Source organism: Rhincodon typus, chromosome 38 (genome assembly GCF_021869965.1).
Source record: "Rhincodon typus isolate 14 chromosome 38, sRhiTyp1.1, whole genome shotgun sequence".
Classification (NCBI taxonomy): domain Eukaryota; kingdom Metazoa; phylum Chordata; class Chondrichthyes; order Orectolobiformes; family Rhincodontidae; genus Rhincodon; species Rhincodon typus.
The window spans coordinates 7,684,046-7,702,843 of NC_063369.1; the positions used below are offsets into that span (position 1 = coordinate 7,684,046).

An 18,798-nucleotide genomic window follows, 5' to 3' on the forward strand; every position below is an offset into this window, starting at 1 on the left:
AAAGACCCACAGTGATGAAGCTTCTGATTTAAATAACAAATCTGACTATTTTGCAGGGGGAGAAAAGGGAAAATATTTACCAGCAATAAAAGCATGCACCTCATAAAGAGGATGGTCATTTATCTGATAAGGTCATTTGCAGCCTTGTTATTTTCAGTGTATGATTTCAGTAACATACACCCACAAGCTCCTTGGATTACTCATGTGCTTGTAGATTTGTTTTGTATTTGCTAAATTGGTTAGGTTAATTTGTACTGGGATTATTTGTTTAGTGATGAACTTGTCTCTAGGAATAATAATATCAAAATTCTGATTATAGAAGATAGGAAGCAAATCACTCATGACTCAAATGTCTTCATACGCTTGTTTTTTTTTAAAAAACGTAGCACTGGTGTTCCTTGGCTTTAGGACATCCCAAAGTGTTTTACAACTCATGAAGTAATATAGAAAATAGGAACAGGAGTAGGCCATTTGGCCCTTCAAGTCTGCTCTGCCATTCAATATATTTGTGGCTGATCATCCTACTTTGCTCCTGGTTTTGTCCCTACCTTTTGATGCCTTTAGCCTAAGAACTATATCTAACTCCTTGAAAACATCTAATGTTTTGGCTTCAACTGCTTTCTGTGGCAGAGAATTCCACTCTAGAGTACAGACAATTTCTCCTCCTCCTCCGTTCTAAATGACCCACCCCATATCTTTAGGCCGTGACCCCCGGTTCAGGACTGTCCAGTCAATGGTAATATCCTATGTTTATCCTCTTTAGTCTGGTCAGAGTTTTATAGGTTTCTGAGATATCTTTCCCCTTCATTCTTCGAAAATCCAGTGAACGGATCCAGTCTTCTCTTTCTATTTGAAACAGAGACTGAATGCTGTAACTAATGAGGAAATTTTGACTTAACACAGATTCCACCCTTACTATGCTCTTCTGCTTTACTGCAGGTAGCTTGATGAGAATGAAATAGGTTGGGGGATTGGTTTGTCCACTTTTGGGGTATTGCGTGCAATTCTGGTCTCACAGAAGGATGCTGTGAAACAAGAAAGAGTTCAGAAAAGATTTAGGAGGAAGGTGCCAGGATTGGAGGGTTTGAGCTATTGGGAGAGGCTGAATAGGCTGAGGCTATTTTCCCTGGAGCAACAGATGCTGAGAGGTGACTTTATAGAAGTTTTATAAAATCATGAGGGCGATGGATAGGGTAAACAGGCAAAGTCTTTTCCCTAGGGTGCGGGAGTCCAAAACTTAGAAGGCATAGGTTTAAGGTGAAAGGGGAAACATAAAAGGGACTAAGGGGCAACTTTTCATGCAGAGGGTGGTGCGCGTATGGGATGAGCTGCCAGAGGAAGGGTTTAGAGGGATATGGGCCAAATGGGACTAGATTTATACAGGATATCTGGTCAGCATAGATGAGTTGGATTGAAGAGTCTATTTCTGTGCTGCATATCTCTATTAGGATTGCAGAGAGCAGGGCAGCACGGTGGCTTAGTGGTTAGCACTGCTGCCTCATAGCACCAGGGACCCGGGTTCGATTCCACCCTTGGGTGACTGTCTGTGTGGAGTTTGCACGTCCTCCCATTGTCTGCATGGGTTTCCTCCGGGTGCTCCAGTTTCCTCCCACAATCCAAAGATGTGCAGGCTAGGTGGACTAGCCATACTTAAAGTGCCCACAGTGTGTAGATTAGGTTGGTTATAGGGTATGGGTTTGGGTGGGATGCTGTGAGGGTTGGATAGACTTGTTGGGCTGGAGGGCCTGTTTCCACACTGTAGGGATTCTGTGAAAAGAGCATAGATACTGACAGACTAACTGTGTTGGTGCAAGTAAATTCTGTGTAACATTCTGTCCAATATCAGTTTGCCTCTGTAGTACCCAAACATGCCACTGGATGACATTAGGAGATTTAAAGACTGCACACTCATCATAGCAATGCAACAGTAAATCTGTACCCAGTTAGAAACTGTTTCTCTCTGAGAGCATAACAATACTAAATGGCAATTAAAGAGGAAAGGCCAATAGAAAGAAAAGTCTGCCGGGATTACTTTTTGTTAATGTTTTCCTATTTCTTTTTAGACATCTCCAAGATGTCTTGCATTTTTTTTTACATGGAGGTCCACCCACCAAAGTGAGGACTAACCATTATAATAAAATGAAGAATTGCAGATGCTGGAAATCTGAAACACGCAAAAACAAAAATTACTGGAGAAACTCAGCAGGTTGGCCAGCATCTCGATGAGAAAGCAGAGTTAACGTTTCAAGTCCTGTGATGATTCTTCAAAGCACTTCTGAAGATGGGTTGCTTGGCTCAAAATGTTAACTCCGGCAGCATCTGTGGAGTGAAAACAGACTTGCTGAGTTTCTCCCGTAATTTCTGTTTTTGAGTTTGAGGGGGTCACCATTTCTGAATAACTCTGGTAATGTTACAAATAGCAGCTGTTCCCCTGGGAAATAGCTGATCGAGAGCTACTGGCTGAGCATTCATTAACATCAGGAATGTTTTTTTTGTGATCCAAATTACATTAATCATTACAACACTGATTTCTCAGCAATAAAAGGTTCGTAGCAGGACCACTTGGGCATGTGAATGTCCATGAACCAGTCCTTTGCAATAGTTTTGAACAATATAATATTGTAAAACACAGATGTTTATTTCTAATACAACCACCTTTAATTTAAACCAAGCTACACACCAGAATTTACAATTATTAGCATATGTTTTAAAATGAGTAACCTCCCTTATAAATTCCAAGTTACCACAGTGCCTGCAGCCTGAGGTGAGTGTGGCCGTATGTGTGTTTGGGGTAGCTGTCACCCATTTATGTCCAACCCGTTGACAACATGGTCAAGATTGCAACCAAGCTGTGTGAGAATCGTGGCTTTGAATGCATGTCAATATACCACTGCACACAGTGTTACATCAACAGTGCAACCACTTCCATTTTTTTTAAATGTAACAATCTGTAAAGTAGTTTTCAAACAACTTATTTTACAATTGTTAAGGTAAGAAAATCTGCCAAGCAGAAACTACAGTACAATTTCACAGATTCAGGCAATGGGAGACCTGAGTTTAACTCAAGCAAGTGGATGAGTTTTGAATGGGTTAAAAATTGGGTGGGCCCTGGAATTTTGCAGAGGTTGTGTTCTAAAGCATAACTTTACTGGATTGTAAAAAAAACCCATTACTTAATAGAAAGCCAACTGGCCACCAAGAAATCTATAGGTAATTGCATTTTCTACCTACGACACTGAACTCTTTAAAGAGAAGGGAAAGAAAAGATATGAATAGTTATTCTGCAGAGCCCATTATGTAGTAAGATAACACTTATACTTCTGGTTGAGTACACATGTCCTTGTAGACTGTTGCCATGGCAGTGCAGGTCTGTTTAAGTTCAGACTCTAAACATCTGACCCTATCGAGGATGTTCAACAGCTCCTGCAGCGTGTCCTCAATCAATTTGTTCTCACTACTGTAGATTTCAAACAATCCTTCTTCTATCTTCTTCGAGAATTCTGAAACCTTAAGAAATTACAAGGCGTTATATCCTTTCCCTGATTTTCTCCCAGTCAACCCTTAAAGTCAAAGCTTTGGTTTTGCTGCAGCCCACGTGTACCCCTAACTCATGTAGAAACATAGAAAATAGGTGCAGAAGTAGGCCATTCAATACGATCATCGCTGATCATGCATCCCATTCCCACCCTCTCTCCATATCCCTTGATCCCTTTAGCTGCAAGGGTCACATCCAGCTCCATCTTGAATATATCTAATGAATTGGCCCTGACAGCTTCCTGTGGGAGATAATTCCACAGTTTCACGACTCTCTGAGTGAAGAAATTCTTCCTCATCTCAGTCCTGAATGGCCTACCCCTTATTCTTAGACTGTGACCCCTAGTTCTGGACTTCCCCAACATGGGAACATTCTTCCCGTATCTAGCCTGTCCAGTCCCATCAGGATTTTAGATGTTTCTATGAGATCCCCCCCATCATTCTTCTAAATTCCAGCAAATACAAGCCCAGTTGATCCAGTCATTCCTCATGTGTCAGTCCTGCCATCCCAGGAATTAGTCTGGCAAACCTTCGCTGAACTCCCTCAATAGCAAGAATGTCCTTCCTCACACTTGGAGACCAAAACCACACACAATACTCAAGGTGTGGTCTCACCAATGCCCTGTATAACTACAGCAAGGCATCTTTACTCTGATACTCAAATTCTCTGGGTATGAAGGTCAGCATGCCATTAGCTTTCCTCACTGCCTGCTGCACCTGCGTGCCAACCTTCAGCGATTGTTCCACCATAACACCTAGGTCTCGTTGCACCTCACTTTTTTGTGGCTAAAGTGGATAACCTCACATTTATCCACATTATGTTGCATTTGCCTATTATTTGCCCACTCAGCCAGTCTGTCCAAGTCACCCTGCAACCTCTTAGCATCCTTCCCAAAGCACATACTGCCACCCAGCTTAGTGACATCTGCACTTTTGGAGATATTCCATTCGCTTCCTTCGTCCAAATCGTTAATGTATATTGTTAACAGCTGAGGTCCCAGCACTGCAACCTGTGGTACCCCACTTATCACTGCCTGCCATTTATTGCAGCTCTCTGCTTCCTATCTGCCAACCAGTTCTCTATCCATGTCAATACATTACCTCCGATACCACGGGCTTTAATTTTCCTTCCTAATCTCTTAAGTGGAACCTTGTCAAGAACCTTTTGAAAGTCCAGATAAACAACACCTACTGATTCACTCTTGTCCATTCTACTGGTCACATCCTAAAAAAATTCCAGAAGATTTGTCAAGCATGATTTCCCTTAAGTGAACCCACACTGACTAGGACCAATTCTGTCATCGTTTTCCAAATGCTCAGTTATTACATCCTTAATGATTGACTCCAGCATTTTCCTCACCACCGATGTCAGGCTAACCAGCCCATAGTTCTCCATTTTCTCTGTCCTACCTTGTTTAAAGCGTGGGGTTACATTAGCTATCCTCCATTCCACTGGAACTCTTCCTGAGTCTACAGAATGCTGGAAAATGATCACCAATGCATCCACTATTTCTAGGACCAATTCCTTCAGCAAGCTGGGATGCAAAGCATCAGGCCCTGGAGACTTATCGAGTTTTAATCAATTTCCCCAATACAATTTCCTGACTAATAAGGATTTCCTTCAGTTCCTCATTCATGCTTAACCCTCTGTCCCCTAGCATTTTCTGAAGGTTATTTGTGTCCTCCATAGTAAAGACAGATCCAAAATATTTGTTCAACTGGTCTGTCATCTCTTTGTTGTCCATTATGAATTCACTTATTCTAACTGCAAGGGACCTAAATTTGTCTTCACCAGTCCTTTTCTCTTCACATGTCTATAGAAGCTTTTGCAGTCAGTTTTTATGCTTCTGCAAGCTTACTTTCATATTCTATTTTTCCTTTCCAAATTAAACCCTTTGTCCTCCCCTGTTGAATTTTAAATTTCTCCCCGTCCTTGGGTTTGCTGATTTTTCGGGCCAATTTATATGCCTCCTCCTTGGCTTTAACACTATTCTTGATTTCCCTTGTTAGCCATGGGTGAGCCACCTTCCCTGTTTTACTCTTACGCCAAACAGGGATGCACAATTGTTGAAGTTCATCCATGTGTTCTTTAAATATCTGCCATTGCCTATCCACCGTCAACCCCTCAAGTATCCATGGCCAGCTTATCCTAGCCAATTCATGCCAATGTGGCAACCTCCACGTGCAAGTCTGGACAGTGAGTGAGTGGATGTCATTAAAGCTAATGCCAGTCCAGTTTTCAGCAACAACTGCTTGTGAGCCCTCCAGAAGGGAAACATGAGATAGTGAGTGGAGACCTGATAGAGGTCTACAAAATTAGGAGAGGCATAGATAGGGTGGATAGTCAGAGGTTTTTTTTCCCAGGGCTGAAGTTTCAACTACAATGGAGCACAGGTTCAAGGGGAGAGGGCAATAGTTTAAGGGAGACGTGCGAGGAAAGTTTATTACACAGTGTGTGGTAGCAGCCTGGAATGCACTGCCAGAGGAGGTGTGGAAGCAGGCACATTGGCAATATTTAAGAAGCATCTGGATGGTTACATGAATAGGGAGGGAATAGAGGGATACGGACCAAATAAGGGCAGAAGGTTTGTTTTTAAGTTTAGTCAGAGCACGATGATCAGCACAAGCTTGCAGGGCCGAAGGGCCTGTTCCTGTGCCGTACTTCTCTTTTGTTCTTTTGATCTGGAGACAGATTTGGTTGATTGTTCCCCTGCCTCAGCTAGGGAAACCGAGGCCAACTGCAGCAACTAAAATTAGCAAACTCAGCACTGGCCTGGTATTCAACATCTCCTAACCACAGTCCTGTATCTAGGTAAATGATCACGCATGGGATTCCCTTCATTCACACTACAACCTTTGCTGCACATGATACACACAAGTAACAGCTGATGAGTCATCCAGGCTGTTCTTCACAGGAACTACAGAATTTCATGAAGAGCAAAGGGCTGTGAAATTGCCTCATTTCAAACATATAGCACTCTTCACATAAAACGATGCCTTGCATAAATTACAGCTTTTGGCTTCAGAAAAGTATAAATACCTTCAAAATAAGAGTGTCTTTAAAGCTGCTCATCAACTTGTGGTCCTTTATCCTACTTTTGTTTATTTCATTAACCAGCTGTTTTGTTCGCTCACACAGTGCGTCGATGCTGGAATCTGATGTCACAAAACAGTTTGGGGGCTTATTACTGAAATCAATCGTAGAGTCCTCAAAATCTGAGTTTGCTGTTACTTCATCAACTAAACTACAGGATTCTGCTCTGTTACAGGAGAAAAAGGTACAATAATAATAAAATCATAGGCTGGTGAGTATGACACCTATAGATAAAGTGTTATTAAAATAAACATAGGTACAGCCTTGCTACATTATGGCTACACCATCTATACTATTTAGAGAAAGGACAATGAGCTGTCAGAATTGTATAAGGGTACATCTGACCAGTCATTTTTAGATCTTCTTCTCCAAGGGTGCAATTACAAGATGTTTTCAATTAAACCTACAAGCTCTCCATAACAATCAGAGAGAACAGTTTAGAAATTACAAAGGTAGTACACTAAACTGTATGTACCAAATAAAGAAGAACTTGCTTCGGACTTCAAGGGACTGAATCAATACTGCATTCAGTTCTGGTCTCCCTCCTACTGAAAAGATGTGAAACTTGAAAGAGTTCAGAAAAGATTTACAAGGACGTTGCCGGGGTTGGAGGGCCTCAGCTGTTGGGAGAGGCTGAATAGGCTGGGGCTATTTTTCCTGGTGCATTGGAGGCTGGGGGTTGACATTATAGAAGGTTATAAAATCATGACGGACATGGGTACGGTGAATAGTCAACATCTTTTCCCCAGGGTAAGGGAGTCCAAAGCTAGAGGGCATAGGTTTAAGATGAGAGGGGAAAGATTTAAAAGGGACCTAAGAAGTAGCTTTTTCATGCAGGGGGTACTGCGTGCATGGAATGAGCTGCCAGAGGAAGTGGTGGAGGCGGTTACAATTACAACATTTAAAAGACATCTGGATGGGGATATGAATAGGAATGGTTTAGAAGGATATGGGCCAAATGCTAGCAAATAGAACTAGATTAATTTAGGATATCTGCTCCGCATGGACAAGTTGGACCTAAGGGTCTATTTCCATGCTGTACACTTCTATGATTCTATTAGGAAAACTTAAAGTCCAACCTGTTTATCTGTCTTGATATGGTAACCAAGAATATTCAGTCAATGTGTTGCTGCAAGAGAACCCAAACATCAGTGGTTAAGAACCATGGATAGAGAGAAAGGTTATGGGAGCTCAACCCAATGCGACTGTTCCATTAATGAGCATCTTCCATTCATGTCAATTCTCCTAGTAAATCTAGTGTAAGACAGAGTGCTTCATAAATTATTGTGTTGCCAAGCTCAAGCAAATACACTGCATGCACAATCTGGTATGTGGAACTGCAAAACATCATCATTGCTAACAATCTGAAGTAGACTCTCAGAGTCATTTTGTTTCCCAAGCTAGGATGTGTTTCCTGCTAAGTGGACCTTTCTTAGATGATTGAAATTTGATTGTTCCCAGCTAAATGCAAGTCTAAATCACACATGGCATCAAGATTGCAGGTTATTACAATGTGTGATTTAGCACAAGCCACTTCTGACAACAAGTCAGCAGCTTTAAGTTTACAGAGTAAAAGGAGAGGAAGAAGTGTCCCCTGCTGGAATTGTGGTTTGGGTTGTAGAAATACAGCTCACATAGAATTTGCATTCTTGCCATTCAGCCAATGAGTGCATGTTAGCTTTTATACTCCATATTAGCCTGTTCTAACTCTTTTTCTATCTGCATTTCTTATTTCTCTTTTCCTTCATGTACTTATCTAATTTCTTCTCAAATGCAAGTTTATCACCTCCATTCATCAGGACGTCTTGTTGTCAGCCATTGCGGACATGATGAGCTGAATGGCTTCCTTCCATGCTAGATATTTCTAATTCTCTTTTAATGGTGGGCTGTGAAATTTTGAACAAACTGGAGGCTTGAAGCAAGGAGGGTAGTTTGAATAGTATTAGAAAATCCTATTGAGGTGTGACACAGACATGGATTAGGGTTTCAACAGAAAAAGAGGGAAGACATAGACAGAGTGGAGCAAGGGTTGAACAGGTGGGAGAAAGCCAAATTTACGATTGAATAGGGCACCCATCTGCTGGGAAAGAGACCTTTTCTCATTAACAAAAATAATTGCTCATGACAAGTTTGAATTTATGCAGTTGCAAGATCGTGACATGTACTTTTACTGAAAGGATTTCACAAGCATTTTTTTAAAACATACTCTGAGTCAATTCACTAACAGTTTATGAACATTCTCTGGAAAACCGTGTGTTCTGTATTATCGGCCAATAGAAAAATAAGTAGTTTCTCCTCCAAAAGTACAATTTCAAATATAATTAATTTGTGTAATTAACATTGAGGAACAGCTATAGATGTTAAGTCTACATTCTTATTTAACTCATGGCTTTTTAGCATTCTATCAGACTTATGTTTAGATTATTTTGAATCAATATGAGTGAACCTCCTGTGGTTTTGTGCAAAGAAAGTCAAGCAAAATAAATCGCTAAGTGTGTTGTGAGACTGTAAATAGAAATGTAGAAATGGCAGGAAAGTGTGCTGAAATGTTAACTCAGTTCCTCTGTTCTAAAGAACTGCTGCCAACATTTTCTGTTTCTGAGCTCAAATCAGAAATGACAAGCCAGTCCCAATGTGCAATAGAGAATGGTAAAGCCAAATAAGGAATATGTGTGACATACTCAAAAATGTTAGAGCTTATAGATTAAAGCATTAGCTGTACTCAATGACTGAACTTTGCCAAAGTAACACCAGTGTGCCATACGACAGCAGGACTTGTGTCTGACATGTATCACTTCCACACATCTTTCTCATTACTGCCTTTTGACGAAGCCTGGTCAGCCCTTAAAAGTACTCCTCCTCTAATATTTCATACCAATGCATAACTGTTTTTTATGTGAAATATCAGAGGAAAAATATATCTCTGTCTGATAAGTATCGGATATTTTATTCCTTCAATCTTTACTGAACTTTAACTCCCATTCCTAATCTTAAAAACTCCACAAAAACCGGAACTAAGAAATAACTTACCCTGCGAATTCAATGCCTCTGTGCTGTCATCTAAAGTATACATTTTGTAAAGTTGTAATTTTTTAAACTTGGAACTCAATAAGCAATTTGTCAATCTCAGATTAATTGCTTGAACTTTGTGGGTATTTAAATGTTAAAATGCTCCCCTCTTACTCATGGCTATACTGAACAGCGTGCATTCTTGGTACCTGGAAATATCTTTGTATAAAGAGCAGAAAGTCCATCAGATTCTCCTAGTTGTAACTCAAACAGAAAATACAGGCCATGCGGCCCACAAAGCACCCAGGCGATTTAAAAAAGCAAAGATTCCAGCACTATTGGCATTGTCAACACTGTAGATCACTTTTCCTTCTGTTATCATATTTAAGACAGAATAGCAACACCTCACCTTAAATCCACCTCTGTGTAGAGATTCCTCCTGCTGCCACTAGTTAGTGGTGTGCTTTCATTAACGTTCCCCATCTTTTGCTCAGCGCTGTCATAATCCTTGTCAGCCATCCTGATCTACAACAACAAGCAGAGTTTTAAGAGCTTTCATTATATTTAAATCTGCCATCTGCATTGATTGTACATGTTTTTCATCCAATTTTCTGTTCTCTTCCAAGCTGCAAATCCTTGACGGTCCATAACCACCGTGTGATGCATTGCCCAAATCCTATTCCCAAATTTCAGTCATGACGAAATGACAATCATCTGAAATGAACTCAATTCCTCTGTCACAAACAAGCATTTCCAGCATTTTCAGTTTCTGTTGCAATTTTTCAGCATTTGCAGTATTTTACTTTTGTCTTGCTCTCAGCTGAAGTCCATAAGTCAAAGTCCAGCAGATAAAGCTTTCATGAGGGTCTGTTTCTGTGCTGTATGACTCTAAGACTCCATAACAGCTCAAATCAGAATTAGTGAGCCAGTCCAATGTCAGGATATAAAATCATAGATCAGAGCTATGGGATAGAATAAATGAATGGGCTAAATATTTCAAAGAGCCACATGACAGAAATGGGTTGTACGGCCTCCTTTTTGTACTATATAATTCTATGGAACAAGAAGAAGAAACAGTTAATTTTCAATTGTTTGATTTGTAGCTTGGTTGGCAGCAGTGCAAGCGTTGAACTAAACTATGCCTTGCCGCTGCAATAAATTCATACACTCTGTGTTCCTAGTTCAGGTGTGAAATTAAACACCTCTGCATACAGAGAGAAATTTGGAAATTTTCTTCCATAAGGAGCAGTTGGTACTAGATGTGAGATTGCTAAGCCCCTGTTTAACAAAACATGTTAAGGAATAGGGGACAACAAAGGCCCACATATGGAACTGTATCATAGATCAGCCATTTTATTGCTGGATGGCAGAGCTGGAAGGGCTATATTGCCAGGCCTTGTTCCCACAGCTTTCAAGAATACTACTGTTTGACCGGCCAGCCTGGCTCTCACATTGAAACCTGCAGTGGTGGAAATATCAAGAATGTGCTGGATTTTCTTGTAGACTGTAGAGGTGATATGGGCTGGGCAAGCAAACCACCTTCACTCTTCCACCTAGACGTGCTGAAACACGACACTGAGTTTATCCTTGAAACTGTCTCCAGAGGAGGCAAAGTGAGGGATGTGAATATTCCTGCCTGGAACAGTCTAGTGATATGCACTGGCTAGTATGGGCCATGCAAGGCAGGGCCCAAGCTCCAATTCTGCATTCACCCACTTTGCACCATGTGTCTTAATATTTAAGAAAAACTAGAGTTGGACACAATTTTAACTATTTACTGTTAAATGCATTGAACTCCAGTTAATTGTCATTGCACGATAGTAAACTATGTGTATCACAGCCTTACCTTTTATTTAAAATGATATAACGTGTGTACACATAAATATGATCGGATTTACTGAGGCGACTTGCCTCCTCCCTCTGGCGTCCCAGGCCCGTTCCTAAGGGCCGCAAACCCCTGGCGACACGCCCCGCCCCTCAGGTTACCTCACCTCACCCCACCCTTCTGTGACGTCAGACATACCACGCCGTCGCGGCTCCATTCATAAAACTGGAGTTGTTCCCGCGCTCTCTCGATGTCCTCCACGTGGTCCAAGCCCAGTGTGTACAATGCCAAGTGGTCCGTGAATCTAACTGGAAATGGGGAGGGCTGATCAATAAATATCTTTTTCACAAGATCCACCTCGCATACAAAATATGGACGGCATTATTTTGCACTCATGAAATTATTTTTAGATATTTTGTTACCAGCCTGTTCAGAAATGTTATGATTCACCTCTGGAACAGGTGAGACTTGAACCAGAGCCTCCTAGCTCAGAGGTAACCGTGCTTTTACATAGTCCCTTTCGAAATCACAGGAACTCCCAAAGTGCTTAGCAGCCACTGAATAACACTTTGTTCGTAAATGAAATGTCAACACCTCGAGATGAAGGTGGGTTGGTTGCTTGCACAGCCTGTTGGTTAGAGCACTGGCTAGCAAAGTAACTGGAGTAGCAATAAAAAATCCTGCACACCTGGATACTTTCACTACTGCAGGTCTCACTAAGAGACTCTGGTCAATCCACAATAATGATGCCATCCAGTGATATCATGGCAGATCTGTGATCTAACTCCACAAATTGTAAACAAAACAATAAATTGTGGATGCTGGAGATCTGAAACAAACAAAACAGAAATTGAGGAGAAGCTCTGCATGTCTGGCAGCATCTGTGGAGAGAGGAACAGAGTTAACATCTTGAGTCCAGTGACCTTGCTTCAGAACTGTGTACGTTGTTCATTACTGTTCCAATGCGGGAAATTCAGTAGTCAATTTGCACGGATCAAGCTGCCTTTAATGGCAATGCGATCATGAACAGATAAGCAGTTTTTGTGATGTTGGTCGACGGCTAAATATTGATCAGAATAATTGTCCACCTTCTATTCTAAATTTTGCAGGACTCTTACATGTACTGAGAAAACAGATAGGTCTTCAGTTTAATATCCCACTCACCAACGTTAAAAACATTAATAATGGGTATTTTTCATATTACACTTTCGGGAAGAAATGTAATTACTTGTCTGTGTATCCAACTATGATTACATGAGCCCTCTCCTGAAGTACCATGTGCAGTTTTGGTCACTTTATCTCAGGTAAGAGATTATTGCCATAGAGAGAGTGCAATGAAGGTTTACCAGTCTTGTTCCCAGGATGGAAGGACTATCCTATGAAAAGAGATTGGCACACTGGGCTGATATTCTCTAGAGATTTGAAAAATGAGAGGTGATTGCGTTGAGACTTACGAAACACTTAAAAGTGATAGACAGTATAAGAAGTTTCCCCTTTCTGAAGAGTCTAGAACCAGAGGGTACAATTTAATAATAAGAGGGATGCCACTTAAATCCAAGATGAGGAGTTCTTTTCATTTCAGAGGATTTACAAAATTTCAAATTCTCAAACCCGAGGGCTGTGGAAGCTCAGTCTTTATGTACATTTAAGGTAGCAATTGATAGATTTCTAATTCGCAATGGCATAGAGAGGTTGTTGACTTGCTCAGCGAGCTGGCTTATTTTCATTCAGACGTTTCATCACCATGCTAGGTAACATCATCAGTGAGGCCTCCGATGAAGCATAGTGGACTGGTCAGTATAAATTCTAAGCAGAGTAGAACAACATCGCTTCATCAGAGGCCTCACTGATGATGTTACCTAGCATGGTGACGAAACGTCTGAACAAAAATAGACCAGCACGGTGAGAAAGTCGACACCCTCACCCACAATCCGAGCTACAAATCTTTGCTGAAACCTTAAAATGGCGTAGAGAATTAAAGGGATGGGGTGGGTATTCGGCATAGATGTGTTTGATTAGCCATGACTGTATTGAATAGTGGGGCAGTCTCAATGGGCTGAATTGCCTACTCCTGTGCCTACTCTCTAAAATAGCCAAGCAGATGTGAAAAAATTAGCCCAGTACTCCTACCATCACCTGGAATGCAGCAGTTCGAAAAGGCAGCTCACCACCTTCTCAAGGGGAATAAATGCTAACCTTATCCCCTGACTGAATGACTAAATCAAAATTGCACTGTGTTTTGACTAATAAGTCCATTCGTGACCATTTGTACTGGGAAACATGTCAACAATTGAGGTAGCCAAAATGAACACTAATGGAAATAGACTCAACTGTTGAAAAAATGGCATTACTGTTGATTGACCTGTCTCTACAATGCATCCGCATGAGGCAAGATGTCACTCTGTCAATAGATATTAAATTTTATTTGAGTATTTAAACTTCATATTCTAAAGAGCTACGATTGAGCTTCACTTCAGAGTAACAGTTTCCCTCCCTTCATTACAATCTGATCACTTTTTCATGCTTATACAGCAAGATGTGTCACAGAAATACAAGGTGAATGATTCTCTTTTTCTTTTGCATCTCTGCCAATCAATAGTCTGTGAAGATCTTGTGTCACACTGCTAGATGGAAGTTTCCAGAACAATTCTGCTTGAGTGGATGTGCTGGGTTCTGCAAGTCACTGCAACTGCAGCATTTAGCCACCAGGGGGAATGGGATATTCGACAATGTGAGCAACATTGGCAGTGAGCTGAGATATGTATTCAGCTTAGCTACCTTACATTACTTTATAGAATTTAAATTTGTTAAATATCGTCCTTTTAATATGCAAAGTGTTGATTCCCTCCATCCTGAAGACGATGAAAAAATAGATGCATTTACCATAGAATCACACTATACAGAAAAGACCCTTCGGTCTATCAAGCTTACACTGACAAAAATGACTCTAAATCTACACCAGTCCCACTTTCCAGCCAGCACTAGGCCCACAGCCTTGAATGTTATGACATTTCATTTACGTAAATGATTTGGATGTGAACATAGAAGGTCTGGTTAGTAAGTTTGCAGATGACACCAAAATTGGAGGTGTAGTGGACAACAAAGAATGTTTCCTCAGAGTACAATGGGATCTTGATCAGATGGGCCTATGAACTGAGCAGTGGCAGATGGAGTTTAGTTTAGATAAATGTGAGGTGCTGTATTTTGGAAGGGAAAATCAGGGCAGGACTTGGTAAGGTCCTGACGAGTATTGTTGAACAAAGAGATCTTGGAGTGCAGGTTCATACTTCCTTGAAAGTGGAGTCACGGATAGATAGGACAGTGAAGAATGCATTTGGTATGCTGGCCTTTATTGATCAGTGCATTGAGTACAGGAGTTGGAAGGTCAAGTTGCAACTGTTGAGGACATGGGTTAGGCCACTAATGGAATACTGCATTCAATTCTGGTCTCCCTGCTATAGGATGGATGTTGTGAAACTTGAAAGTGTTCAGAAAAGATTGACAGGGATGTTGTCAGGGTTGGAGGGTTTGAGCTATAGGGAGAGACTGAATAGTCTAGGGCTATTTTCCCTGGAGTGTCAGAGGCTGAGGGGTGACCTTATAGAGTTTATAAAATCATGAGAGGCATGTGAAGGTACATAGTCAAGGTTTCTTCCCCAGGACAGGAGAGTCCAAAACTAGAGGGCATAGGTTTAAGGTGAGAGGGAAAAGATTTAAAAGGGATCTAAGGGGCAACTTTTTCACACAGAGGGTGGTGTGTGTATGGAATGAGCTGCCAGAGGAAATGGTGGAGGCTGGTAAAATTACAACATTTAAAAGGCATCTGGATGGATATATGAGTAGGAAGGGTTTAGAGGGATATGGGCCAAATGCTGGCAAATGGGACTAGATTTATTTAGGATATCTGGTTGGCATGGACGAGTTGGACCAAAGGGTCTGTTTCCATGCTGTATATCTCTATGACTCTATGCTTATCCATTTGATGCAGTATGGCATCTCTAACATCCTTTGCACTTTCTACAGCATTTCCCGGCCAACAACATACATTTTCAAAGTGTAGTCCTTGTTATTTGAATCATGGCAACCAATTTGAGCAAAGCCAACTCCTACAAACAGATAATGGTTAGAGAAAGGAATAGAATTTGACCAGGACACTGGGGATATGAACAAAATGACTTGAGGCAAGTTATTATTTTACACATTAAGCATTCATGGAATTTTACAGTATAGAAGAAGCCCATTCAGCCCATGGTCCAATCTCTGTGGAAGCACCTATGCAACTTTAAAAGATTGTGAAAATTAATTAATTTGAAAGACTGAGGAGGTATGGACTTTAGTTCTTTAAAGATTACCAAAAGGATACTTTGGATACTTTTATTAAATACAAAATTTTGGAGGTACCTGACAACCTGACTCTTTGGATGTTTACTGGAAATCACTTGTCCGAGTTTATGGCTGTCAGGAGTTGTGGCTACATGTTATTGTTTGGAGTTCAGTGAGCATGTGGCCTACTGAGAGATGCCACCCAACCTAACCTCTTTTACCTGTTTTGAAAAATTTCTGAGAATGCAGTGTGAGAGCTGAGAGAACTGATAAGGCTACTGAGAGTTAGTCTTTGTGAACTCTGCAGGTGGGTTAAGACTCGACAGCTAAAAGGAGTTGAAGCTAATAGCCTTAGTTGTGAGAGGGGAATTTCTTCAAAATAGTGCCCTAGAATAATTTACTCTGAAAGAACAGGCAGGACCTCGGTTTAATGTTTCTTGCAGGACAACACCTCCAACAGTGTAGCACTCTTTCAGTACTGCACTGGGGTGCCTTGTCAGATTTCTTCATACTAAATTCTGTGGAATGGGACTATGGTGGGAATGCTGAAGAGGGAGACAACGCACATCCATGATTGTCCCAGAGTGCCCATTCTCTGTCTACGAGCAGCCTATTACAGGTTTCAGCTGGTTGTTAGACCAGAAACCTCAATTCCCTCTTCTCATGTCATCTACATCTCTTGTGCAGCACTGAGTTGGGTAACAGTGGCCAGTTCACTCTCTCTAGTCCAAGAAGTGAAAGGTCAAACATACCCCTCAACAATTACTGCCCCAGTGACTGTACACAAACTCACACCCCTTTTTTAATTTCAAAAATATACTTTATTCATAAAAAATATCTTTATAGATGCACAGTCATAAACGCAATTCAGTTCTGTACAGTAGCATATCAAGGAAACATACAAACATTGGAGTTTGACTCTATCCAAACAAACCAAAAGGCATCTCTTATATGAACCAGATCTGATCCATCATATTCAGGAACAAAAACACAAGGCACATTACTACAGAGAGCTAGGGAGCAGCAACAGCTCTGATGCCTTCCGATTGTCTTAATCGTTTGCAGAGTTCACAAACACTAACTCACAATCAAGTTACAGGACACATGGTGCACTGGCTCTCAAGGCAATAACATCTGGGAGAATTAACACAATATAAACCTATCGAAGGAGCAGAAGTAGGCCAATCAGCCCATCGAGTCTGCTCCACCAATCAATAAGATCATGGCTGATCTGACAATCCTCAACTCCACTTTCCTGCCTTTTCCCCATTACCCTTTATTCCCTTACTGATTAAATAATCTGTCTATCTCAACCTTGAATTAAGTTAATGACCCAGCCTTGACAGCCCTCTGCAGTAAAGAATTCCACGGATTCACTACCCTCAGAGAGAAGAAATTCCTCTCCTTCATATTATTTAACAGTTTATAAACAACATCTCCACCTTTTTTTTAATGTGGCACTCACTGGCTTATAAGCAGGTCATACAATGCAGTTTTATTTTGCCTGCCTGTCCCACCCAAGCCCCACCCCCAGCTTTAAAGGTGCTGACTTACAACGATGGTTGGTTCACATGACCATCGGTCATCTTCCCCAGCCTGTTCACAAAGCCATGAATGAGAGACTATTTACTTTAGAGAATGGCAGTGCCTTGGGAGAACCACTGTGGATGCTGGAAATCCGAAACAAAAGCAGAAAATGGTGTAAATGCTCACAGCAAGTCAAGTAACCCATTGTGACTTGTAACCTCTTTGTGAGTTAGTGTCTGAACTCTCCAATGGATTAAGACCAACTGAAAGGTGTCAGTGTTATTGCCTCTTAGCTTCATTGCAGAAGCATTAGTGTGCAGAAAGAGACCATTTGGCCCATTGCACCTGCACCTTATTAAATAAGCATCATTACCTCATGCCAATCTCCTGCTTTTTCCCCCTTACCCTCACATCTTATTTTTATCCAAAAAACCATCCAATGCCCCCCTTGAACGCCTCAGTTGAACCTGCCTCCACGCGTCCAGGCAGTGCCTTCCAGACCCTAACTACTCGCTATGTGACTACTCCTTACTCCACCCTTACTACTTCTGCATATTACTTTAACCTCTTTGTCCCACAACCCCACCCCAAACCACTTATTGCTGTGCATCATGTTGTTGGAGTCCTGGACTTGATGGACAAAAATGGACATGAGTTTACACAAAGACCTTGGGAGGGTGGGCAAGAGCAAGAGGCTGATTCGTTTTTGTCAAGAGCTTCAGAAAAAGAGACTTACAGCTGTTTAGCGAGTAAGGGAGAGAGGAAGAACAAGGAGTCTGGTACAAGATAAATGGGAAGACATTAAAATTACTGAAAAAGAAATGATGGTGTCCTGGAATGAGTGGATTTCCTTAAGAGGAAAGGCTAGACAGGCTAAGCCTGTATCCTCTGGGCAATAGAACAGTCAGAAGTGATTTGATTGAAACATAAAAGATCCTGAGGGGATTTGACCAGGTGAATGTGGAAAGGATGTTTCCTCTTGTGGGAGAATCTAGAATTAAGGATCATAGTTTAAAAATAAGAGAATGCCCATTTAAGTCAGAGATTTCTTTTCTCTCAGAGTGCTGTGAGTGTTTGGAATTCTCTTCCTCAAAAGACAGTGGATGCAGAATCTTTAAAATTTTTTAAGGTATAGGTCAGTAGATTCTACATTTCCAAAGGAACAAAGGATTTTCAGGAATACAGGAATGTAGAAGTTGAGGTTAAATTCAGATTAGCCATGATCATATTGAATAGACCAGCGGGCTTGAAGGCCTGAGTGGCCTACTCTTGGTTCCTTGTTTGTATCTTTGTAAAGGAGAGTGGTAATCAAATAATTGAAAAAATAACAGATGCGTCCAGGGATGGTGTAAGTAGCAAGTGCAGAATCATCACTAAGGATGAAGATGAAGAGAAAATTTTTCACTCAGAGAATAGTGAAATTCTTTACTACAAAGGCTACAGAGGTTGGCTCATTGAGAATATACAAGACTGAAATAGATAGATT

The 18,798-nt window shown here is 41.1% G+C and overlaps 1 protein-coding gene across 1 annotated transcript; it reads right to left on the minus strand.

The window, feature by feature from the left end:
- Window positions 1–2,674: 2,674 nt before the first annotated feature.
- On the minus strand, window positions 2,675–12,740 carry LOC109913942. The gene is made up of 5 exons (XM_048617811.1): window positions 12,717–12,740; window positions 11,661–11,819; window positions 10,047–10,162; window positions 6,575–6,794; window positions 2,675–3,507 (listed from the first exon to the last, which is right to left on the minus strand). The coding sequence occupies exons 1-5, from the start codon at window positions 12,738–12,740 to the stop codon at window positions 3,313–3,315; spliced, it is 714 nt and encodes a 237-aa protein (XP_048473768.1). The 3' UTR covers window positions 2,675–3,312.
- Between the last annotated feature and the right edge of the window lie 6,058 nt (window positions 12,741–18,798).

Excerpts from the sequence above, each read along its gene's own strand:
- LOC109913942 (XM_048617811.1), bottom strand. The coding sequence starts at position 12,740 with ATGGTACTTCAGGAGAGGGCTCAT. Across the intron at positions 10,163-11,660 it reads AATGGAGCCGCGACGGCGTG|ATCAGGATGGCTGACAAGGA; the intron begins GTATGTCTGACG and ends TTGTTGTTGTAG. Across the intron at positions 6,795-10,046 it reads TACACAGAGGTGGATTTAAG|AGCAGAATCCTGTAGTTTAG; the intron begins GTGAGGTGTTGC and ends CTCCTGTAACAG.